This window comes from Papio anubis, chromosome 14, assembly GCF_008728515.1.
Source record: "Papio anubis isolate 15944 chromosome 14, Panubis1.0, whole genome shotgun sequence".
Taxonomy (NCBI): Eukaryota; Metazoa; Chordata; class Mammalia; order Primates; family Cercopithecidae; genus Papio; species Papio anubis.
In genome coordinates this window covers 92,996,556-93,019,820 of record NC_044989.1, presented here as the reverse complement: position 1 = coordinate 93,019,820, position 23,265 = coordinate 92,996,556, and the positions used below count along the sequence as shown (strand labels likewise).

General features: G+C 58.8%; 2 protein-coding genes and 1 long non-coding RNA gene across 3 annotated transcripts; all 3 read right to left on the bottom strand.

The window, feature by feature from the left end:
- Window positions 1-1,126: 1,126 nt before the first annotated feature.
- Window positions 1,127-4,903, bottom strand: LOC116270318 (sushi, von Willebrand factor type A, EGF and pentraxin domain-containing protein 1-like). The gene is made up of 3 exons (XM_031655377.1): window positions 4,193-4,903; window positions 3,562-3,761; window positions 1,127-2,829 (listed from the first exon to the last, which is right to left on the bottom strand). Exons 1-3 carry the CDS (start codon window positions 4,501-4,503, stop codon window positions 2,483-2,485), a joined length of 858 nt encoding a protein of 285 aa, XP_031511237.1. The 5' UTR covers window positions 4,504-4,903; the 3' UTR covers window positions 1,127-2,482.
- Window positions 4,904-6,897: 1,994 nt separating this feature from the next.
- Window positions 6,898-14,560, bottom strand: LOC110741117. Its single transcript, XR_002516838.2, has 3 exons — window positions 9,010-14,560; window positions 8,093-8,776; window positions 6,898-7,902 (listed from the first exon to the last, which is right to left on the bottom strand). It is a non-coding gene; the product is annotated as an uncharacterized LOC110741117 (long non-coding RNA).
- Window positions 14,561-14,627: 67 nt separating this feature from the next.
- LOC116270340 (neurogenic locus notch homolog protein 4-like) lies at window positions 14,628-22,370 on the bottom strand. Its single transcript, XM_031655505.1, has 8 exons — window positions 22,271-22,370; window positions 22,072-22,188; window positions 20,027-20,153; window positions 19,117-19,256; window positions 18,575-18,625; window positions 17,683-17,886; window positions 16,885-17,118; window positions 14,628-16,691 (listed from the first exon to the last, which is right to left on the bottom strand). The coding sequence occupies exons 1-8, from the start codon at window positions 22,368-22,370 to the stop codon at window positions 16,072-16,074; spliced, it is 1,593 nt and encodes a 530-aa protein (XP_031511365.1). The 3' UTR covers window positions 14,628-16,071.
- Window positions 22,371-23,265: the final 895 nt, after the last annotated feature.

Here is a 23,265-nt window from a genome sequence, read left to right as displayed (position 1 = left end):
AGGTCACAGAGCAAGTCAGTAACAAGATGAGAGTCAGTCAATCAACAAACACTGGCCAGTGTCTCTCCATCCATCTGCCTAGCCCTTGTCTGTATGTTCATCCTCCCAGCTACTCTCCACTACTCTAGGATATGATGATTCAACACACAGATGCCTCTGGCATTTTCTGGAACAAGGATGGCTCCCATCTCCAAACTGGCTCTGTTCTCAGGGCCCTGGAGCGGGTGGGGCAGGTCATCCTGCACACAGGACCCAGACTCCCAGGCCCTGAACCTTCGAGGTTCCAGCCTCCCCCTCCCTAACCGCCCCCCACAAGACAAGGTGCCTTATTCTTTGATTTCTGGGCATGCTGACCATCCGCAGAGAAGCTGCACGACCCAGGAAAACGCCCCACATGGCCTTGAGCAAGCCGATGACCCCATGCTCCGGGTCTCCTCATATCTAAGATGGGGTGACTCTGCAGCCTCGTCCCAGCTGTGAGGACTCCTAAATTCCCACGGACATGCAGAGTAAACACTTCGCGCGTCAAACCCAAGATGACAATGGCTGGAAGACAAACCGTTATCTCACAGACCATTTAAAAGAAATAAACCCCTGCTAGCCTCAATGGTCAGATACCATCAATTGTAAGATGCTGCTGAGTTTAGGGCTGTTAAGTGTGAACAAGATGCATATATTAGAACCAAGGAAATGTGCTATTCTTGGGCCCTGTGCAGGGCCATGGAGACAAGAAGGTGAGGAGGGTCCTGCCCTCAGGGAGCTTCAGCCCTGCTGGGAGGAGCCCCTGGTCAGCCTCATGGTTCTGAGCCAATACACATCTGGGTGTTCCAGGGTGGTCCTGACACCCATCCTGAGGTGCCAGGGCCTAGCGATACCTACCTTGTGTTTGATGGGGGTGGGGGACACAGCCCCCCTGTGCAGTAGTGGGCAGAATGGCAGAGCCCCGAGGGCTGGGGTAGCCCTTCCGATGAACAGAACATTCCTGGAAATGGCAGATTCAAGGAGAAGCAGGTGGCAGAAGGATGCCTGCTGCTTTGGCAGCCACCCTGCCTGTCTCGGGCCTTGCCCCACTGCCCCTCCCTCCCCAGGCTCAGGCAAGCAGCAGGTGTGGTGGCTGGCAGAGTGAGGGCAGCCAGAGAGATGTGGAGCTGTACCCCGGGGCAGGCCTCTCTTTCTAGCAGCACCTGGTCTCTGTGGGGAGCATGGGTTGGTAATGTCCTGAGTCCTAGAGGTGAATGTGGGGCAGGCCAGGGTACAGGGAATGAGGATGAGGATGCTGTGAGAATCCCAGGGACAGTACAATGGGTGCTACGGGCTCATTGAGAAGTTGAGGGGACCAGCCCACATGTGGGGACCTGCCTGGTGTTCCTGGACCCAGCAGCTCACAGAGCAGGCAGGGCCAGGTGCCAAGGCCCCATCCCTGGGGGACTTGTTTGCTCACCTCCTCCCACTTTTCCTCATTCTCACCCTGCCCTTCCACCTAGGCTCTCTGAGGGCCCACGGTCCAGAGTCACGAACCTGCTGGGCAGGGCTCACAGTCCAGCTCTGTAGTGGTTCCTCGCCTGGGCCCAAATGTCCCCCGAGGGCATGGGTGGGCTGTGGCTGAGCGGGATCCTGAGGAACAGAAGTAGCCCCTGAGACACTGGCTGGGGCCGTGGGCTGCAGGGTCTGTGGGGCAATGGTAAGGTTGGCCTGACTTGAGATGGATCCCCACCCTCTGAGAGTCCCGGGCAGACCTGGACTTCCCGGCTCTAGACCTTCGAGGGCCCAGCCTACCGTTCCCTATCCACCACGGCCAACACGTACAACGTCCTTATTCTTTGTCTGATTTCTGGGTGTGCTGACCATCTGCAGAGATGGTGCATGGCCCAAGAAAGTTCCATCCAGGGGCCCTGGCCATTGACTGTAAAGCTCCCTTTATCTAGAATTGGGGCAGTCACCCTCACTGGCCACCAGGCTACCCCTCGATGCCAGCTCAGCAGCTGTGGACTCTCCCCCACCTACTCAGGCTGTCTTGAGCTCATGTGTGCTGTGCATGCCTTGAGGACACTGAGTCAGACCATGGCCTGCTAGGTCCTAGGGGCCTGGTTCTCAGACTGCCCTGGCCTGCACCCACGTCCCCACTGTGCCCAGAGCTGAGCTGGGCATGAGGCAGTCCTGGTGGTGTGGAGGCAGTCACCGTGGAATGCCCCATCCTAGTATAAATCCCCAACATGCTCTTCCCTCGAACCTGCTTGTTTCAGGGTATCCCTCCCCGACCTGCTGTTATTTGTTCAAGCAATGCATGTGGAACATTACGCTGACCTGTGGCACTATGACAACCAAGTTTCTGATGTAAGAAGGATTCCCCAGATACATCTACAGCCACATCAAAGTAGGCACAGGCAATTGAGGACACAAGGCTCCCAAGTGGGCCTGAGCTACCGCAGGTCACACTCTCCCTGTTTGAGTAACCCAGGAGGTGCCATCTTCCCATCTCACATCACAGATGAGCACAGGCACTGCTTCTGCAAGGGCTCAGGAAGAGCTGGGTGCTCCTGAGCTGATGCTGTGCCTTGGGACCAGTGCCCAGAAAGGGCCTCATGCCAGCCCTGATGAACCCACCTGGGCGGGAGGCTTTGCAGTAGAATCCCAAAGGGCAGGGCTCACAGGAGCTCTGGGCCCCCTGGGGCTGGAAGGTTCCAATCTCACAGGCCCTTGGCTGGGATGATCCCTCAGGACAGTAGAAGTCCTGTGGGCACCGGAAAGACGTAGGGGTGGCTGAGGTCTGGCCAAGGGGACAGTAATAGCCGGCTGAGCACGGCCCATCCGGGAGGCGCTTCCCAGCCCCTGTGGAGAGAGGATGTAGACAGGCTCCATCCAGGACAGTGAGCGAGGCTTCAGAGAAGGAAAGAGTGCCCAGGGCTGAGTCTGCGTTTGGTGGTACAGTGGGCCTCAGAGCTCCGGGCAGGAGGCTACTTTCAAGGACTCCACAGTCCCTCCTGGCTCCAAGGCCGCGCCTGGCTCTGTGGCGCACCATGACTCTGTTGCTCACAACCTATATGGCTGTGCAGGGGCCTCCCTGAGCTCAGGCTTTTCATCTGTGAGATAGTAGCCATGTGTGAGGACAAATAAGGTCCCCTGCGGTCCTGCCTCCCACTGCTTCCTGCACAAGCTTGCAACTCCTGTCTCCTTTTGGTCTTGGCTTGGATGTGGCCTTGCCCTTTTTCTTCCTCTAGTTCCTGCCTCCCTAAGTCCTAGGGTGCTTCAAGCCCAGAGCAAGAGCTCCAGCTAGGCTCCCTAGGCCCCTGCCCTCCCTTATGGGATCAAAATGACCCCTTCCTAGGACACCCATAGCACCTGGTCTGCCGCTATGAGAGCATTTGCTAGAACTCAGTGTGCTCCTGGGCCGGCCACTGATGCTTTTGTCTGCCCCCTTCCCATCTTCCTTCTACTGCGAGCTTTCCTGGCTTCTCCCCTCCCTCACCCTTCTAGGCCTCATGCAATTAAGATGTTTGCCCATAGGTAGGTGAAGGCCCTCTGAGACACATGGCAAAGTACCAGAGAAACAGCTCTCGTCACCTGAATCAGAGCAGAATTGTCCTGGAGGACAGGGTCTACAATCCTTGGCGCTGCGTGCCCCAGGCCTCTCTCGGAAGGTGCCCCTGGGACATGGGTGCTGGGTGGGGGTCTGGGTACCCAGAGGGCAGTAGTAGCCGGCAGGACAGTCCATTGGCCAAATGGGCTTGGCCTGTGGCCCCTGGATCCCCAAGGGACAGAACCTGTGGATGCAGCAGGTGTGTGATCAGGAATGAGGGAGGGGAGGCCTCCGACAACCCCAGGCTTTCTCAGTTTTTCTAGGAAGCCAGGCTCCTCCCGTGGCAAGAAGCTTCCAGGACCTGGGGGATTTGGGCAGAACAAGATCCTCGTGGGACCATCTGAAGCGAGAGGAGATGGAGAGTAAGTGGTCAATGACCTCTCGTGTTTTGCTGAGTCTTCTGCATGAACCCGCAACCCTCCCAGGCCCCGTCTTGGTGACAGAGTCTTTATTATACTGTGCACTGCAGGGCAACTGGGGGGTAGCAGGGCTGTGGTCACTGTCCAGAAGGGTCCCCTGATGTGTCTGAGACCTTTCTGGTCTCAGGGAGGGTAGGGAAAGTCAGGTGTCACTGGACGGAAAGGAGGGGCCCCAGCCCAGGTGCCAGTGACTCACTTCCCAGCAGGGCAGGTCTTGCAGATGCTGCGTCCAGGCTCATCCTGATACTGCCCAGGAGGGCAGGGGCGAGGCTCCAGGCTGCCTGGGGGGCACGAGTGCCCAGTGGGGCAGACAGCATCTAGAAAAGCAAAGGAAAAGGACATTTCTGTTGGGGGTTTCCCTTCCTCCTTTGTCCTGTGGCCCACCTGGAGAGGAGGCATCTCCAGGCAGCTTACATTCTTAGAAGTGTCTAGAAGAATGTCGTGCAGCTTTGGTGTGAAGGAGCCAGGTTCGTAGTGACAGGGACTAGGGATTGTGAAGGGGACCATGAGGTAGCCTCAGCCTCTGGGGCCACGTATCTCTCATCTAATGTGTTTCCAGGGGTCTCAGTCCTGTGAGGTATTTCTCAAAAAGCGTGCACATAAGTTTGGGCTCTGGAATGAGCTTCTGGGAGCCTCATGACCTTCCTCACACTGAGCAGAGGCAGGCAGGGAGGACGCAGCCCGAGCCCCAGCCCCTGGCTTTACCATGAGCCCTTTGCTGGAGAGGCATTGCTGCCTTCACAGTGGAACTACCTCAGGAACGGGTGTGCTGGGCGCCCATAGTCATGAGGATAGAGCCCTTTTTACACTTCGCTGTTTCCTGGGAGATTTCACCACGTTCTTTTGGAGATCTTGGCCTAGCTGGCCTGTGCTTTGGAGCCAGGCTGTGTCCATGCTGAGGCCAGAGCTTCCAAGTGAGGCAATAGGGGACCCTCCTTAGGGCCTTCCTGGGGAGGCCCACAGCACCAGGTGAAGCCTTCCCTCAGGAGGCCAGCCTGAGGCCAAGCGCACCTCCCACCAGACCCTCAAATTCAAGGAGACCGGGGGGGGGGGGGGGGGGGGGGGGGGGGGATCCTCTTGAATCTCTGCAGAATGTCTGGCATGCAGCTGGTTCTCTGTGAGTATCACAGCAAAACTGCATTAGGGTGGAGGGCGCCCCTGAGTTGTCCGCAGGCTGGCTTGGCTTGCACAGATTTAATCTTTTTTTTTTTTTTTTTTTTTTTTTGAGACGGAGTCTTGCTCTGCCGCCCAGGCTGGAGTGCAGTGGCCGGATCTCAGCTCACTGCAAGCTCTGCCTCCCGGGTTTACGCCATTCTCCTGCCTCAGCCTCCCGAGTAGCTGGGACTACAGGCACCTGCCACCTCGCCCGGCTAGTTTTTTAAAATTTTTTTAGTAGAGACGGGGTTTCACCGTGTTAGCCAGGATGGTCTCGATCTCCTGACCTCGTGATCTGCCCGTCTTGGCCTCCCAAAGAAACCCAGTTGCCTGGATTTGCAGCTTCACTTGAGCCTTGATGTGCATCATGGATTTCTACCCACCCCACCTGCACATGCACAGTGGGCCCGGACCCTGCAGGCGTCCCATCTCATTCCCAGGAGGGGCTCGCTGACACCCTTCCAAACCTGTTTGATTGGTGCTCTGATGAGCATTCATGTGGGTCTGCAAAAACTGTATTCTCAGCTACCCCATGGGGTGCACAGGCCTTGCCTAGGCCAGCCTTCAGCCTGTTTCCCCACTTGGCGGCTAAACTTTTCATGCACAACATACACCCTGAAGGGTCTCAGGGCCACACATGGGCTCCAGGAACCAGCTGTGCCTGCACCTCTTTTTCCTTTGACACAAGAAAGTGTGTTGCTGTGTGACTGAGTAATGTGGTGATAGGGCCAACCTGCAATCCCTGCTGATTAAAAAAAAGGAAACCTACTCTAATCACTGGTACTCTATCCTAGTCACTGACATGCCTCAAAACTGGTTACAACCAGCCGGGTATGGCAGAGAACTGAGCCTGTGAGGTGAAATAAGCAGGAGCCCAGTAGCCTGAGGCTGTCTTGCATTTCCAGCTCCCACAGAACAAAGGACAACCTCACATAGTAAGTAAACAAGCAGAAACCTAATTTCGGAGTACATTCTTTGTAACAAAAGCCAGGTTTCAGCCAGTCACAGGTAGCCAGCTGATCACACTAGGCACAGATAAGGCAAAGGCCAAGCCGTGGCCAATCCTGGGATTTCTCTACCGTGCTTCCATTCTCAGCCTGAAGGAGCTCCCTGTCCTGCTGTCAAATGGGGCTCTTTGAGCCTCTTCTGGTCCTAGTGCATCCTGATTTATCGATTCATTGTTCAAATAAACTCCATTAAATATAATTTGTCACGTTTTTCTTTCAACAGGCCTCAGAAGACAGAATTGTGCCGCATCCGCTAAGGAGAGCTCGGACCCACCTTGTCTCTGGGGTCATACAAATCCCCTTCAGTGCTGGCCCCAGGTCTCACTAGAGGAATCTCACCTGGCCCTAGAGTTCCTTTATCTCCTTCCTCAAAGCATGAGATTCTCCACATTTAACCGACTTTTAAAAAGTCGGTTATACATAAGCTCACGCCTATAATCCCAGCACTTTGGGAGGCTGAGGCGGGCAGATCACCTGAGGTCAGAAGTTCGAGATCAGCCTGAACAACATGGAAACTCCATCTCTACTAAAAATACAAAACTAGCCAGGCGTGGCGGCGCGTGCCTGTAATCCCAGCTACTCGGGAGGCTGAGGCAGGAGAATCACTTGAACCCGGGAGGCAGAGGTTGCGGTGAGCAGAGATTGCACCATTGCACTCCAGCCTGGGCAACAGAAGCTAAACTCCATCTCAAAAAAAAAAAAAAAAAATCCTTCTTGGTTCTTCCATTTCTTCCCACAAGGATTCTCCCATCCCCCTTTCATATTGGGGTGCTGAGCTCTGGGTGCACGAGGAGCCTCGAAAAAACAGTGTTTCCCACCCTTCCTACCACAGGCTTGGGAGCCAGAGGAGCAGGAGCTAAGAGCAGATAGGGAGCCCATGGCCATGTCTCCCTCCCAACCGACTCACCGGAGGTCCCACAGCACCAGCCCTCACCCCTCTCTGGATGTTGAGGAGGGTCTGCTCTTACCTGGACTGTGCCCAGAGATGGACGCCCTGGGGCAGTACCAGCCTCCATCACACAGGGCCTCCGGGGAGCTCAGGCCGGCCTGGGAGCAGAACCAGCCAGCTGGGCATGGCTGGCAGTCCTCCATCGACGTGGCACCCGGGATGGGCAGGAATGAGCCTGCAGGGCCACACGCTGTGGCTGCACCAGGGCACCCCGGATGGAGACCCATGGTGGCCCATCTTAGATGGCAGAGCCACGCACTCCATTCACTCAGTCTCATGGGGCCAGGGGGTGGGGGGGTGACTCCCTGCCCTGAGACGCCCCACCTAGTACACCGAGTCCTGGGCTCAGTCACCACTCTCCCTCCTCACTGCAACTCTGCAGCCCCCAGCCCCCTGCTTCAGGCCCGTGCAGGCAGCCTGGGCCCCAGCTCTAGCTGGTCCTACTCATCATGGCACCACCCCCCATGCCCCATGCTGCCGTATAGAGGGTAGATACTGCTTTGTAGGTCAGTTGGGAGATTTTTTCTGTGTCCTTCCTTGGGAGGCCCCTGAGGCAGGGCCCCAGCTGCCGTCTCCTCTCGAGGACAGACAGCAGACTTCATTATCCCGCTGTCGACTCACCTGGGGGGCAAGGAGCAGGCTGGGGGCTGCCCTGGGGACAGAAGTGGCCTGGAGAGCAGAGGTCTCCAGTGACCCCGTCGGTGGGATTCGGGACAGATGCTCCCTGGGTACAGTGGAACCCTGGACTGCAGGGCCCTGACACAGCCACTAGCCCAGGCAGGAGACAATAGGAGCCTGGAGGGAAAGACAGGATCCCCTGGGATTAGGGGTTGAGGGCTTGGGACACCAATTCTCCAAGGGCTGATCTCTGAAGGTACATCTTGGGCTGTGACCCACATGTCCCCACGTGAACCAGTCCTGAACCCGGCACTCTCTGGCCAGGGAGGGCATGGCCCAGTGTGGCTGGGAAGGCTTTTGCGTTTACCTGGCTCACAGGGGATGCAGTCTGACTGCTGGACACCCCCTCTCTGTGGCTTGTAGGTGCCCCTGGGGCAGGGGAACTGAGAAGCGAAGGCGGTGGAGGCGGGGCAATAGTGGCCAGCAGGACACTCGCTTCCAGCCACAGAGGAGGTGTTGGCCAGGCAGAAGAAACTGCAGAGGCGAGAGAGGAGGAGGTCAAAGAGCTGGGTGGCCACTGCAGTATGGTGTGGCTGGACACAGCCACCTGCGCCATCCTTCATGGCTGAACTCAGGAGTTATGGCTCAGCTGGGGCACAGTTCTGCCCAGTGCAATGCACCAGCTGGGGAATTCGGGGCTAGGCAGAGGCTAAGTGGCTGAAATTGCAGCAAAAGAGACCGAGGTTTGAAATTCGGAATGACTCAGTGATATCCAACAAAGAGATCAAAAGACACAAAGAGAAGTAGAAGTTGTGGAAATTCCCCCACGACTTCCGAAAGTCAGAAAGCTCTGGTTGAAAGGGATCTTAGCCAGCACCTGGCCCAGTGCCTCCGGCAGCAGGAATGAATACCACATACCCAGAGACCCCAGGGATGCCTCCCAGCACTCACCCCTAAGGACACGGTGCACAGCGACCCTGAGCCGCCAGGGTGTTGTAGGTGCCTGCTGGGCAAGGCCTTGGGACAACAGTCCCAGGGGGGCAGAAGTGTCCTGAAAGGGAGGCAGACCACACAGGTCAGCAGGAAACCCCAATCCCTGGTGCTCAGAACAGCTCCGCCCTAAACCCCAGGTCCTGCAGGGCCCAGGAGACAGGTGGAGGTCTCCTCAGTGCCCTGGGCCCTGTCTGGGTGGCAGAGGCTGGGAATGGGGCTGAGCTCCCACTTAGCCTTGCAGCTCTCTCATTCCCCACTTCGCAGCTTCCTCCCACCCTAGGGAGAGGGTACCTGTGGGGCACGGGCCACCGATCTCGTCTTCTAGGGAGCCACTGGGGACAAGGGCTCCCCAGAGGCAGAAGAAGCCTTCATCACAGGGCCCAGAGGGGCGGGTGAGGCCAGCAGAGCCGCAGTAGTGGCCGGGCAGACACGGGGAGCAGGCAGCCTACAGGAGATGCCACCACTAAGGATGTGCAACCCCCGGCTCCTGCCAGGACACGGAGGCAAAGGGCCACTCAAGGAGGGAGTCTCAGGAGTGCTTGGTGTGGGAACAGAAGATCAAAAGGGGCCTTGAATCTGGAGACCGTCTCCTCCCGCTCCTGCTGATCCTGGAACATCTCCCCTGCCCGCAGCATGCCATGGGCGCTCCTGCCACTCTGCCCACCACCCCGTACCTCCGCCGACCCTCACCAAGAGCGCTGCCCTCCCTACAACCCCCACATGCACCCACCGCGAGGCCATGTTTGCTGCTCCCTCTGCACTTTCACCATCAGCTTACGGTAGCCACACATTCGTCCAGCCAATGCCTGGACTGGAGAGGAGTCAGCAAAAAGCCAGGGCTCCCTAGCTTTGTGGTGCTGAGATTTTAGTAGGGAACACGGAAAATAGTCAACAAGTAAAATACGGTCTCTGACTGTGCTATGTGCTCAGGGGGCCACGGCAGGTCTCCTTGGAAGGTGACTTTTGAGTAAGACCTGAGGAGGGAGGTGGCTGACCAGGTGGCCCTGTAACCCCAGTCCCCTGTACCTTTGACCTTGGGAGCAGTGCAGTTAGAACCCATCCAAACAGGGCCCTCCCCACCCTGGTTTCCTGCGGTGGCTGGGATCTCCCTGCCTCTGAGCTGAGCTTGATCCGTGGGCTGAAGGTGCCAGGTGGGCAGGGCTGGGGCATGGCTGAGCCCCTGGGGCAGTAATGTCCTAGAGGACAAGGGCCAGCTTCCTCTGCAACCAAGACGCAGGGTCAGCCTGGGGCCAGCCTGGCAGGGTGAGGCAGGTGCTCCTGCAGCTCCTGCTGCGTTCCTGGTGCAGGACGTGGGCCCCACGAGATCAGGCTGCTGATTCCCAAGGACACTGTGAGGGAGTTCCTCCCGCAGAATGCACCCCTCTGCAGTCTACTCATTCACCCACTGCCCCTGTTGCTGGTGCCCATGGGAGGAGACCGGGGGGAGTGTTCCTGACCCAGGAGGTACCCAGGCGGGGGTGAGACCTCCTTCCCAGAATTGTAAACCCTGGGGGCCAGGGGTACTGCCAGTTTCTGAGGCCGAGGCAGGGGCTCTGTAGATGACCATCTGTCCCAGCTCTGCTGCGAGGCTTGTGCAGACCTCCCATGCTGGCTCATGTTTTAACATCTTCCCAGTTACACTCACAAAGCAGGGCAGTTTCCGGGGGTACCTAGCCGTGACTCTCTTTGACCCCCCTCCCTGCCCTGCATGGGCCACGTCCCAAGAGGCCACTCGGTGACAGAGGTTGGGAACAGGTCAGTTTGAGGCTGCTGCTGACAGCTGATGGGTGGGGAGCAAGGAGATGAGCTGTGTGTCAAGACAGTGTCCCCAGAGCTCCCCCGTCAGTGCCCAGGCCACCGTGAGGCTGGGGTGACTCCTGTGGCCCAAGGGAGCTGCAGAACGGCAGACAGCTGGGCTGGAGTCAGCAGCCTGGGCGCCCAGCTTGGAGACAGACAGCGTGTCCTCAGGCAAGGCCATCCCTCTTCTGGGGCCTCAGTTTCCTCATCTGCAGTGACAGGGATTAGACTAGAGCACAGCATTTTGTCCTACAGTCCCTGGATTCAGGCATCCAGGGACTCCATGGAAAGCCCTGGGTCCCTGTGTGTGTTGTCATGGAGGTGTGTTCATAGATTCTAAAGGGGATTTTACCTCTGGAAGATGAAAACCTCTGGATTAATCGCCTGGCGGCACATGAGAACCACTGGGAAGCCGAACAAATTGGCCGCCTCTAGGTGGGTGCCACCTCAGGCATTCCAGTTTAATGACTAGTTCCCTGCTCCCCACCCAGTGCATTTCAGAGCCCTCTGGGTGACTCCAAGGAACAGCGATGTTGAAAACCGCTACACCATGATCCCTAAGTGAGCTGCTTTGGGCCAGACCCTGTATGCAACATGGGGGCTCCCCCAGGATGGTCAGTGGGTAGAGGAGACAAAAGCCAAAGCACTGCTCATTGCCAGGCCACGGTGTCCTGCCTGCCACGCAAGGAAGCCTGGGAGCATGCGAGGAACCCCAGGGGTCTCCGAGAGAACAGACTCCACAGTCTCTCTGGGTTGACCAGAGAGTGGGTGGGGTTCCTGAACCTGTCCCCCATCTCTCGGTAATGGGGCCTCAGGAAATGGGGGAGGGGCTCAGTATCTGCAGGAGGGTGTGGTACCTTCAGTGCCGGCCTCCGGGTTGGGCCTTGTTGACCCTCTGGAGCAGAAGCAGCCCTCCCAGCACTGCCCGCTGGCCTCCGTAGCATTGGCTCCAGGGCAGAATCTGCCCCCGTCACAGGCTTGGCACCCTGGCAGGCTGCTTAGCCCGGCTGTGGGGCCATAGGTGCCTGGGGAGCAGGGCTGCCAATCCAGCCCTGTCCCTGCAGGGCAGTAGAACCCTGTGAAGGGAGCAGGAACAAGATTGCAGCCTGGGAGGGGGGCGAGGAGAGGAAGACCAAGGAGGCCCCTAGTAGGGTTGGCTCTGGGGCTCAGCCCGCCTGGAGGCTTGGCCTGTCTGCAGGGCAATCCCACCCAGGAAGTCTGAGTGCTCCATAAATGCAGGGATTCCAGCATCATAGTCTGAATCTGCAGCCCAGCTCTTGGCGGTGCCCAGAAACTTAACTAAGGCCTGAGAGGATGCGGGGAGATAACGGGCAAGTTAATTGCCCATAGATGACTTCCCCCACCCCTAGCCACTGGACCCTTGAATCAGTCAGCCAGGTGGCTGGCAGGTCACTAACCTCTCGGACACAGCCGTGGCCTCAGCCCTGGAACACAGTAGTGGCCACCAGGACAGATGTGACATTCCATGGTATGGGCGCCGGAAGTGTAGGAGCCAGGAGGACATGGAGTGGGGCCAGCCATTCCCAAAGGACAGACGTGTCCAGGGCGGCAGAATCTCCCAGAGAGTCCCTCCATGGGACTGGCAGGGACAGTTCCCCCCATGCAGGAAATGCTGGAAAAACGTGGGCCAAGTGAAAGGGCCTCAGCCGGTGGGCGTCCTCAAGGAGCAGGCAGCCTGTGGGCCCCGACGGCCTTCCAGCAGGCGGGGGCACCCCCGGTCAGGCCCTGGGGCTGGGACCCTTGCCTGCCTGCTCTCTGCTGAATCTGCCCCCTCATGGCCTCCTCCTGCCTCTAGCCTGGCCCTGTCGGGTGGGTGAGATGGGAGGTGGCAGAGGTGTGGTGCGCTGCCACATGTCTGGACACTGGTGTCCTTTCAGCAACCTTGTCTGCAAAGCAGTCAGGTCCCAGGCGTGGGACCTCTGCATGTGGCCCACAGGCCCCACAGGGCAGTTGGGGTTGACTCTTCTCTGCCCAGCATGGGTTTCCGCCCCTTGCTTTCTGGCTCCTCACTCTGTGGATAGCATCCCCATCCCTGGGAGCCCGGAGCAGACACACTGTGTGCCCACCCTGGGTGGCAGGCTGTGGGCCGGAGGGGCGGGTGGCTCCCAGAGCAGAGCTCTCCTCCAGCGCAGTCCCGGCATCCTTCGGGGGCTCCATTCCCCTCCTCAGACCAGGTGCCAGGGGGGCATTGGGATGGGATGGGCGCCCCTGCAGGAGGCAGGGAGGTGAGGGCAGAGGCCAGGTGGTCTGCCAGCTCCTCCCTGCCAGGACCCTCCCGCCAGGCAAGAAGAGAAACGTCCCTCTCAGGTCCAGAGGGAGGGACTGGTTCAGCTCCAGAGTTTTTGGGTCAACTTCACCCACTGGAATGAAAGCTGAGTGGGTGAATGGACAGAAACCTGTGCCTGACTCAGCAGGGTTGGTTCAGGGAAACAAAAGGCTGCAGGCCGCTTGCCATCCAGTTGGTGAGGACCCCAGATGTGGAGGAATAACCAGGCCTGAAAAGGCCTCTTCTCAGTGGGAATCGGCTGAGGCAGGAGTGGGAAAGGAGGGACAGCGGGTACTGGGAAAACCTTTTCAAACAAAGGTTTCCTGGGGTTCCGATGTGGGGAGGTTTTGAGGATGGGAGGGTGGGGCTGGTGAGCAGTGGGGAGGCGTCCAGAGTAAGTGTTCGGTGCTCCACTGTGCCTGTGTGGGAAGCAGGGCTCAGAGCCCCAAGCCAGCAGAAGGCTAGGAGAGAGGCAAGGGGCCCTCCGGGAATGAGGTACCCTTGAGGCAGTAGTGCCCAGGCGGGCAGAGGAGCCCTCGTGCCCCGTCGGTGGGGTCCTTGATGGCGGCTCCTCCCTTGCACCAGTGCCCTGCAGCACAGTCTCCTGGGGAAGAGAACAGCTGGTCAGCCTTCTCTGTGCTCCTCGATGGAGATCACAGCACCAGGCGCCTGACGGCTTGCACTGTCCCCACACCTCGGCCATAGGTTGCAGGGGTCCCTGACCCAAAGCCAGCCTGGCACAGGGCTCTGGGAAGAGCAGGGTCCTGAACTGGCCCCACCAATGCCTGCTTCAGTCAGTTCTGAGCTCTTGGGTCAAAGCCCTGTGGGGTCTGGCCCAGTTCGAGGTGTGGCCTCCTCAGAGACCATCAGCGGCTGGGCCTGGATTTTCCTTATGGATTAAAACATTTCCAGTCGTTTCACAAGGAAGCCACCAAAATGACCCAAGAAAGCATCCCCCCAACACCTAAATCACTGGACCAGGGGGAAGAGAGATGCTAAGACCCTTGGGAGGAACCCCTGGCTGGCATTGGGAGGAGACGGAGCCTGTGCTGTGAGTGGGTGCCTGGGTGTAGCGCAGCTTCAGGAAGGGTTGAGGTGTGTGGGCTTGCAGGGCTGGGTGACATCAGAAGCAGCTGGATAGCTTTCTAGGACCAGGCACTGAGGACTGACCCCACACCTCCTGTATTCCTGGGGTGAGGGCTGGGGACACGGTGCTTTCAATAGTCACTGGAGTGTGAGTGAAGGAAAGGGCATTTGGAAAGCAGTGAAAACACAGACCTCCTCCTATCCCAACAAGTCCATGCTGCTCTGATCCTTGGTCAGCAATCCAGGGCTGTGAACTTCTCTGGAGCATCTCCCCATCCCCGGTCATCCACCCATCAGGCTCAACACTCCCAAGGCTTTTTTTTTTTGTTTGCCTCTGAGGGTGCCCTGGGTGTATCTGTACCTGTTGGTGTTGCGAGTCCAGCCAGTGCACAGAATTTCCCAGCAGGGCAGGGTTGGCACCCGGTGACTCTGGTCAGCCCCTTCCGAGGGCCATATGTGCCCACTGGGCAGCTGTAGTGTGTGGCCCTGGCTGTGCCCAGGGGGCAGTAATGTCCCTGGGGACAAGGGTACAAGCTGAAGTCCTGGATGGGCCCAGCGCTGGAGTCACAGTAATAGCCTGGTCAGGAGTGACAGATGCTGAGGACAAGACCTGGCCCTTCCTGAGACATTTGTCTCTCATAGCGTCTCATGCCACAAGGGCCCATGCCCAGAGAGCTCCCCCCAGAGCTCCCACCCCAGCCTCATCCCCTTTCCCACACCCCAGGGCTTCCCTCCCTCTCACCTGCCGGGCACTGCCCACTGGGGGCCTGGAGACCAGCCTCCTTGCAGTAGAAGCCCGGTGGGCAGGACTGGCATGCAGAGAGCATGGTTTGCTCAGGGAGGCTGGAGAAGGTGCCGGCGGGACAGGGCGTGGGCTTGTGTGATCCTGCAGCTGGGGGCACAGGGAGGGAGCGTCACCTGGCTAAAGAGAGCCCACAGGTACAGGGAGCAGAGACTCCTCATGGGCAGCAGGAGCAGGCTCAGCCTCAGAGCCCTGGACAGCGCATGAGATCACAGATCTAGAGGACCCTCTGCTGCCCAGCCCCTCTGCCAGCCTGGCACAGGCCCTTCTCCTGCAGCTGATGAAACATCACCAAGGCTCAGAACACTGAGAGCTGACAAGGCTCCAGATGCAACCAGGTCATTGTCATTGACTCTTAGCTGTCCCACCAAACAACCCAAGCCACAGCAAATGCCCAAAGTGTACTTTAACCACACCCCCCTGCAAGCCTTCTTGCCTCAGGCCTGACTCTAGCGGGGCACCTCTCTTCCCTCTGGCTTCCTCCCACCTGCTCAGGGGCACAGGTGCAAGCCAGAGGAATCAGATCTGTCTGCAGTCCTGGGACAGGAGGGCGAGTTGGGCTGAGAGCGGAGCCCAAGGACACACTCACGGCAGAAGTATCCTGGGGGGCAGGGAGCCCCTGTCACCCCGTCCTTTGGAGTAGGAGATGATGCACCTCCTGTACAGAAGTAGCCAAGCTGGCAGGGCCCGCTGGGGGTGGAGAGGCCTGGAGGTGGAGGGGAACTGGGTTAAATGCTGAGTAGACTCTATAAAAGATGTTGGCCTTTGGAGTCAACTGGGATCCCTGTGGACATCAGTCCTCGGAGGACTCGGGGTGTGACTGGAGTACTCAGCTGGGACTGACAGTTGTACTAGTGGTTATGCCTTTGCTGAGCCTGCATTGAGCCTGGGTTGAGCCTCTGCTGAGTCTGTGCTGAGCCCTGTGCTGGGCCTGTGCCCAGTCTGTGCTGAGTGTACGCCGAGCCTGGGCTGGATCCTTGTCCTGAGCCTGCAGTGAGCGTGTGCTGATCCTCCACTGATTCTGTCCTGAGCCTGGGTTGAGCCTCTGCTGAGTCTGTGCTAAGCCCTGTGCTGGGCCTGTGCTGAGTGTAGGCTGAGTTGTGCTGAGCCCTGAGGCTGAGGCTGTGCTGAGCTCTGATTCTAAGTCTGAACTGAGCCCGTGCTAAGCCCTGTGACTGAGTTTGGGCTGAGCCTGTGCTGCATCTCAGTGGAGCCTGTACTGATCCTGGGCTGCGCCTGGGCTGAGCCTGGGCTGAGCCTGACCTAAGTGTTCCATCTGCTCCTGCCCAACCCCGTGACATGGGTATACTATCGTTCACAAAGAGCCTCAGGTCATCGTAGTAAGGTGCAGAGATGAAATTAGCATACAAGTTGAGCCAACTCAGCCTAAGGTCTGGACTTCAGGGGCTGTAGAGCTGAGAGCCTCCCAGGGCAGGAGGAGCCTGGTGCATGCCTGGGTGCTCAGTGCCCAGCAGGGCTGTCCACAGCAGGTGCTTGGGAAGTGCAGGCACTCAGACATGGGGAGTACAGAGAGGGATGAGGGAGGTGCCACTGAGCGCCTCCCTGTGCACAGAGACCTGCTGGCTTGGCCACTCCTCCCCACCTTGCTGTTCTGTGGTGGCTGGCCTGCGTTCACCCAGAGTGACAGCAACAGTGATGGTTTATGAAGCACAGTCCTGCCAGGAGGCATGCCAGGCACAGCCCCCTGAGGTAGGCAGGCAGTGCTTCTCACTGGACAGGGAAGGATGGTGGTTACGTGTTCACCCTCATGTTGGTTCTCCCACCAGCCACAGCCTGAGCCACAGCACGATAGGCCCTTACCAGAGGTGCCACAGAAAGAGCCCGGTGGGCAGGGCATGGGCTCTGGGCTTCCCTCTGGGCAGTAGGAGCCAACAGGGCACTTTCCCCCTGTGGCCGTGGCTGGGCACAGGCAATTGGTGCTGGTGTAGTTGTCCAGGTCGAAGGGGCGGGCAGTCCACGCTGCAGACACACAGAACCATCCTGGGGTAGAAACCAGTGGAGAGGGGTGGGTGGTGGGCCAAGGAGTCCAGGGCCAGGCTTACCAGGCTGCAGGCCCACCCACCCCTCCCGTTAGCTGCTCCAGGAGGTAGTCCGGGTGACCCCAGGTCCAGGAGCAGAAGTGGGAAGCGCAGAGATGGACAGCGGGCATCTTAGGGCAAGGCAGGAGACTCACCTGCCTCACAAGGCCCAGAGGCCCGGGTCAGGTTCTCCTGCCCACAGTAGTGGCCTGGGGGACAGGGCAGGCAGCTGTCCAGGCTCTGGGTCAGCGGGTCTGGGTTGTAGTAGCCCCGAGGGCAGGGGAACTGGGTGGCGTACTTGGTGCCTGAGAAGCAACGTTCAGAGGAGGGGAGCCCAGCTTGCCGGTTCCTGAAGGCACCCTCTGCTCCAGGCCCTGGGGCAGGGGAGGCTCAACGTGGCCAGCTGCTCCCTGCACCCCTCCTCCTGCAGGGCTGGTCCTTGGCAGACTCCCTGCCTCGGCCCCACCACTCACTCACTCCGGGCCTCCTGGGGTGGAGAGTTCGGCTCCCGGGCTGGGTGGCCCTAGGCCCAGGCTCCACAAAGCCACAGCATATGGGTGCTATTCCCCTTCCTGGGGCTCAACTTCACTGAAAGGCACGGGGACCGAACTTTCTACGCATTGCTAAAGTAATTTCACATCTTCATTTTTTAGCCAACACAGATATGCTACGGAATACAATGTAAAACCTTCAGGCATTCTAAAACGCAGCTGGAGACTTGGATGGAACTCATACTTGTCACCACCTGCTTAGAGCTCGTCCTTGGAGCGCTCTTATGTCCCTGGCCTTCAGGACGGGTGGCGGGAAAGCCCGGAAGCAGAGGACACACCTGCGCATGTGTCTGTGGCTGCAGCAGTTTGCATTGATGTGAGCCCCAAGGCCCCAGCTGAGCCTAGAGCGGCTGTACAACTCTGCCCAGCCTCGCCCAGAGAAGTTGTGGCCCTGGCGCTCACCTCTGGGGCAGTAGAAGCCAGCGGGACAGGGGTGCCCGCTGTAGTTGGTGATGTTCTCGGGGCAGTAGTAGCCAGCGGGGCAAGGGAAGCAGGAGGCCTGGCCAGTCAGGTAGCTGTAGGAGCCGGCAGGGCAGGGCTGTGGGGGGCTGGTTCCCCTGGGGCAAAAGTGGCCTCGGGGACAGGGGCCTCCCTGCCCTGAGTGGCCTGAGGGGAGGAAGGAAGCTGAGTGAGGAGTGCACATCCCAGTCCCAGCAGAGAGTGCCAGAGCTGGGGGAGGGTTGTGCCCTGTCACCAGGACCAAATGTGGACTCCAGTTTAGGTCAGAGGTTTGTTTTTGAGAGAAGCAATGCTTGTGGCTGGCATTTGTACCACACCTTACAGATCAAAAAACACATGTTTTACACAAATGTCACATTATTTGGGCCTCAGAAAAATCCCTCTTTGGTAGGTGGACGAGAGCAATGACTGGTTTTTACTGAGGATGAAGTCCTAAGACGTTAGCGGGCGAGCCAGGGTCTCCCCGGACTCTGCCTTGGCTCAGAGCCGGTTTTCCAGACATCCCTCCCAGTGCTGTTTCCAGGACACACCGTAGTTGTGCACTTTTCAGTAAAACAGGCTGACAGACCAGGGCTTTCCCACTGAGTTGTACTAAGCCAGGCAGGCTGCTTCTGTTTTGGTCTTTTGTCCCGGCTCAGCAGCCTGAGTGGGGGCTTGGCTCTGGCTCTCCAGCCCTCATCCATGATGCCCCAGAACTCGACCTTCCATCTGAGAGCTGAACTCTCGCCTCCAAATGTCAGAGCAGAGGGATTCAAGGGTCCTGGCCAAGAATCAGCTGCCCTGTCTGCCTGTCACATGTTCCTGAGGACCCAGAGACTCCAGGCTGCCCCCTGACCACTGGAGATGGCCGCACAGGAGGTGTCCGCGGGAAGACGGTCAGCAGCCGCTAGTGGGAGCAGAGATCCTGGACATTGACCTCCAGGGCCTAATGCACCGCCCCCTCCCCTGACCGGCACCTCGAGGGGGATGTGTAGAGGGTCTGCTCTGGGAGCCTTGGCCTTGGCCCCCACCTTCCCAAGCCAGCCAAGGCCCACAATCAGCTCAGCCTGTGGGTGGCCCATGGGGCACCATTTCGGTGCCCACTGACTGCAACTTCTTACCCACACACCCGTCCTCTCTGTCCACCTCCCGGCAAACCTGTGGTGGATTCAGCAGGTCTGAGTGAGACAGAGGTGGGCTGGGAGGATGCAGGTGTGACTGCGAGTGGGCAGGGCAGCCAGACCACAGCACACTTTGGCCAGAGATGACTCCAGCCCCTCTCACATATGTCCCCTCTGTCCTCAAACCACCCACAGCCCATCGGTGCCAAACCGTCAGAGCCCCCACCTCAGGGCATTGGGTGGTACAGGGCCCACCCGCTCCCAGGGGGCTCCATACCTGTCGGGGTTGGGGAGGAGGCTCCTGCCAGACAGAAGTAGCCGGGGGAGCAGGGGCCGGAGGGCGCAGCCAGGCCAGAGGCACCGCAGAAATAGCCGGGGGGACAGGACAGGCACTCAGAGGCCGTGGAGAGAAACATCCTGGGGAGACACAAAGAAACCCAGGAGATGGGCCAGGAAAGGGAGCAGGTGGGAGGAAGGGGCTGTGAGACCAGGCCACTCTGAAAGGGTGGACCCAGGCGCACCCTGGCAGGGACTGCCTTTTCACAGTTTCCTTTTCATCTCTCCTCTCTTAGGTAGCATTTCCGGCAGGTGCCTGAGGGAAAGTGTGGCTCTTCTCTCTGTTTCTCTCTTTCCGCTCTGAGATATGAACCTGGTTATAATTCTTCTCTGTCTTAATCCCAATTCAAGCTCAGGCCGTCCAGGGTTAGGGTTAGGGTTAGGGTTAGGGTTAGGGTTAGGGTTAGATCACAGACCTCTGTGATCTGGCAGCTACAATCACATCTAACTGCCCCACACTCCCCTGCCGCCCTCCCCCGAGCCATTGGCTCCATGACTGGCCCTTGCTTTGGGCTGTCTTCTCTTGGGAGCTGGGAGGGTCCTAAAGATGAGGAGAGGGTCTGGTCTCAAAAGAGACATCAGCAGACGCATATTCTTAATGGCTTTGCTTTCTTGAGTATGACGTGTTCTCAAGCCCCTCGAAGCCCGCGTGGCCTGCCCTCGATCTGGCCCCTCCAACCCACACTCCCCAAGGCTTTCTGCCCTCCCAGCCCGGGTGGAAGTCCTGCTCTCCCAACCTCACACTCTCCCATGGCTGAGGGATATTGTTGGTCAGCTGGTCAGAGGAAAGGAGGACCGAGAGGAGGTCTGGGCTCAGCCTCTGGGACCAGGGCAGCGGCACTCATACTCACCGATCTGAGAAGGTGCCCACAGGGCAGGGCAGGGGCACCCCCGTGCCCACTGGACAGAAGTGACCTGGAGGGCAGGGGCCCCCTGCACTCACATGGATGTCTTTATTGGGATGAGTGACCTCAGCTCCTGCGCAGAGAATCAGAAGTGGCTGAGATTGCAGGGCAGCCCTCCCTGGACCCCTGCCAGGCTCTCGACCACCCCCACCTCACCCACCCCTGCAGGGGGACATTTCCCAGAATAAGGGAGCAGAGCTTGCGAGCTGGAGTGACAGTGCCCTCCACTGCCAGGGTGGCTTTCAAGCCCAGGGATGTCAGTGGGCCCTGAGATGCGACCCCTTCTGAATTAATTCTTGCCTATCTGTGCCAGATCCTGCTTAGGAACCCAAAGCTGGGGAGAAAGCGTGGGGGTTCTAGGACTTGCCCATCCTAGGGAAAGGTGGGTGGTGCTTTCAGCCCCACTCTCGGTGTGGAGGGCACTGCAGGGCACTGAAGAGTTGGGGCTCCAGACCCCACTCGGGGGGCCTCCGGATGAGTGTTCCAGAAACCTGTTTCCACTCCAGCTAAGCTTGTTTTCATTTACACATTGATGATGTCATCACTTATGGTTTGTTCAAACCCTTTCTGAATGAGATGGACATAATTTAACAAAAATTACACTGACAAGCACTCTAAGGAGAAGGGGCCCTTACATTTCTATGGGAAGAGAAAAGAAAGAGTAATGTGTGACTGTCCCTAAAGCCGACGGCTTTGTCTGTGTGAAGACATGTCTTATATGGGAGGGTAGGGACACCTGCGAAAGATGACACGTCACCTTCCCCACACAGGTAGCCAAAGGTGCAAAAAGAAGGTGGAGGAGCTCAGGTGAAAGCACTGGTGTCCTCACAGCGTGCATGAAAGTCATCTCCACAACCCCCCAGCCCTCAGGTGACTCGGGAGGGTTAGAGGTCACCTCACCTCATGAGCTGTCTCAGGGAGAAGGAAGGTGGGGCTGGGGTTAGGGCTGGGGGCGGTTTTATTAGCCTCTCCATTCTGGGGTATCCCGGACCCTGTCCTGGAGTCACTGCCTGTGAAGCTGAAGTGTCACTTGGTAGAGGCTGCTGGGTGAATGTTAATCCCACAACATAGTCCTCAGAGCCCTGCCTGTGGGCTCGGGGCCGCCAAGGTCATGCTGGGACCATGCCAGGGCTGAAGGCTGGGCCTGCCACTCAAGGGCCTTGGGGAACACAGGTCCAGGCTCCCTCTTGTGGCTGCAAGGACATGTGGGAAGTTCTGCTCCTAAAGCTCCTCCAGCCCAGTGCCCTGCGATTGTGACCTTTTTAGGATCCTCCTTCCTTAGCTCAGCCTTGAACTTCTGCTTCGGGAAAGCTGTCGTGGTGCTTTCCTGATCTTTTGGGCAGCGTGGAAGCCTTGGCCAGGCACCAGCAGAGATGGGGCATTTCCTGCACTTCAGAGACCCTGCAGAAACTGGATCCTACCTTTCTCTGTTACGCTCTCCACCCCTGCCGCTCGCCTGCCCTGCAGGAGGGGCCATCGCTGTGGTGGGGTCCATGCCCAACCGTGCCTCTCCTCAGGCTTATTCTCCTCTGCGGCCTCCTTCAGGACAGGTGTTTCTTTACTGCCCTTCCTGAGGTCCATCTTATTTAATGCTCATCTCAGCTCTATGAGGGGAGAACTCAGGATTCCCGAGTTAAGGGATTCCCCACAGTCAAAAGGCCTTGCCCTCAACCTCGGGTCACAGACCTCTGTTTCCCAGGAGCTGCGTCCCTCGGGCCCCACTGCACAGCCTTGGCCCCCCTCCTCACCTGCAGGACATGGCGGGCAGCTGTGGGCCTGGCTTCGGTCCTCCCAGGGACTGGACACGCCTGGAGGACAGGGCCTAGGGAGGTGGCTAGTGCCCTGGCGGCAGTGATGACCTGGGGAGCAGGTCCTCCTCTGGTGGGTCTCTTGGCCTGGAAAAAGGTGACCTCAGTCATCCCAAGGCCTCGCCCGTCCCGTGTGTAGGTGTCCTTAGCAACCCTGCTCTGCTTTCTGAGCAGGCCAAGTACCTGTGCCGTCGCTGTGCTCCCCATCTTGCCGGGGCGTGGGCGCCAGAGAACCCGCGAAGTGTTCCCACAGCCCACCAAGGGGTGTCGGAGTCTGCGCGCCTCCTGGGCAGTGGAATCCTGGAGCAGGGAAGCACCAGGCTGGCCTGCTGTCTGGAGAGGCGCGGCTCCCACCTTCCCATGCACGAGGCTCCTGCTGCACCCGTGACTGCGGTGATGGGATCGAGCTCTGGGGGTGCCCCGGTAAGCTTATAATGTAGGACCTTCTTAAATCCACATCTCCACATCTGTGTCCCCCACATGGCCAAGTGGAGGTGGCGGTGTGGGCAGCAGCATAATGGAGGACAGTGCCCGCCTCTCATCTGTCTGGACCCAAACTTCGCCCCTCACTAAACCCAAGGGTCACCTGCTGTGCATGGGGACCCCAAGCCCATTGGGGAACTTTCAGCCCATTTCTCAGAGGCTGGTCCAGATGTTGTCCAGGGACAGACGGGCAGTGCTTTCTGGTGCGGTGGCAGGCCTCCCTGGGCCAAGCAGGCAGAATCCTGCCCTCACCCTCCAGGACCCTCCCCACCTCCCCTTCGCCTCCCCCAACACCCAGACCTTGAGCTTTGAGGATGTGAGCAGCTTGGGAGCAGCTGGGTGCTGCCGTCTGAGACTCCGCCCCACCATGTTCAGTATCCGCCTCTGGCCAGTCTCCAGCCTGCCTCCTCCTCATTCACACAAGCCTGGCCCCACCGCCCAGGCACAGTTGCCCTGGGCTCCCTCCAGCGTGCCTCCTCCCCAGGCACTGAGGCTCCCAGGGTGGCAGGTCCCAGCCATGCTCTGCTTCGTGCTCAGGGGGATGTAGGCGTCCTTACCTGGTGCACACGGGCCCCCAGGGGCAACCTGGCCTGTGGTGGCACAGAAAAGCCCAGGTGGACAAGGCAGGCACCAGCTCATGTCCTGTGCCCCTCTCTCTGCATTCCAGGTGCCAGCCGGGCAGGGCCACTGCCTGGGGTCCTTGGTGCCAGCAGGGCAGACATGACCCGGGGGGCAGAGGTCACCAAAGGGGAGTCCCTCCTAGAGGAAGAGGGGTCTTTTGAGGTTTACAAGCTGAGAGAAAGTGGGTTCTCTCCACCGGCTTCCCTCCTCTTCCTCCCTGAGCTCCTCTCTAGGGAAGCCTGCCTCGCTCAGCCCAGCCACAGCTGTTCTGCA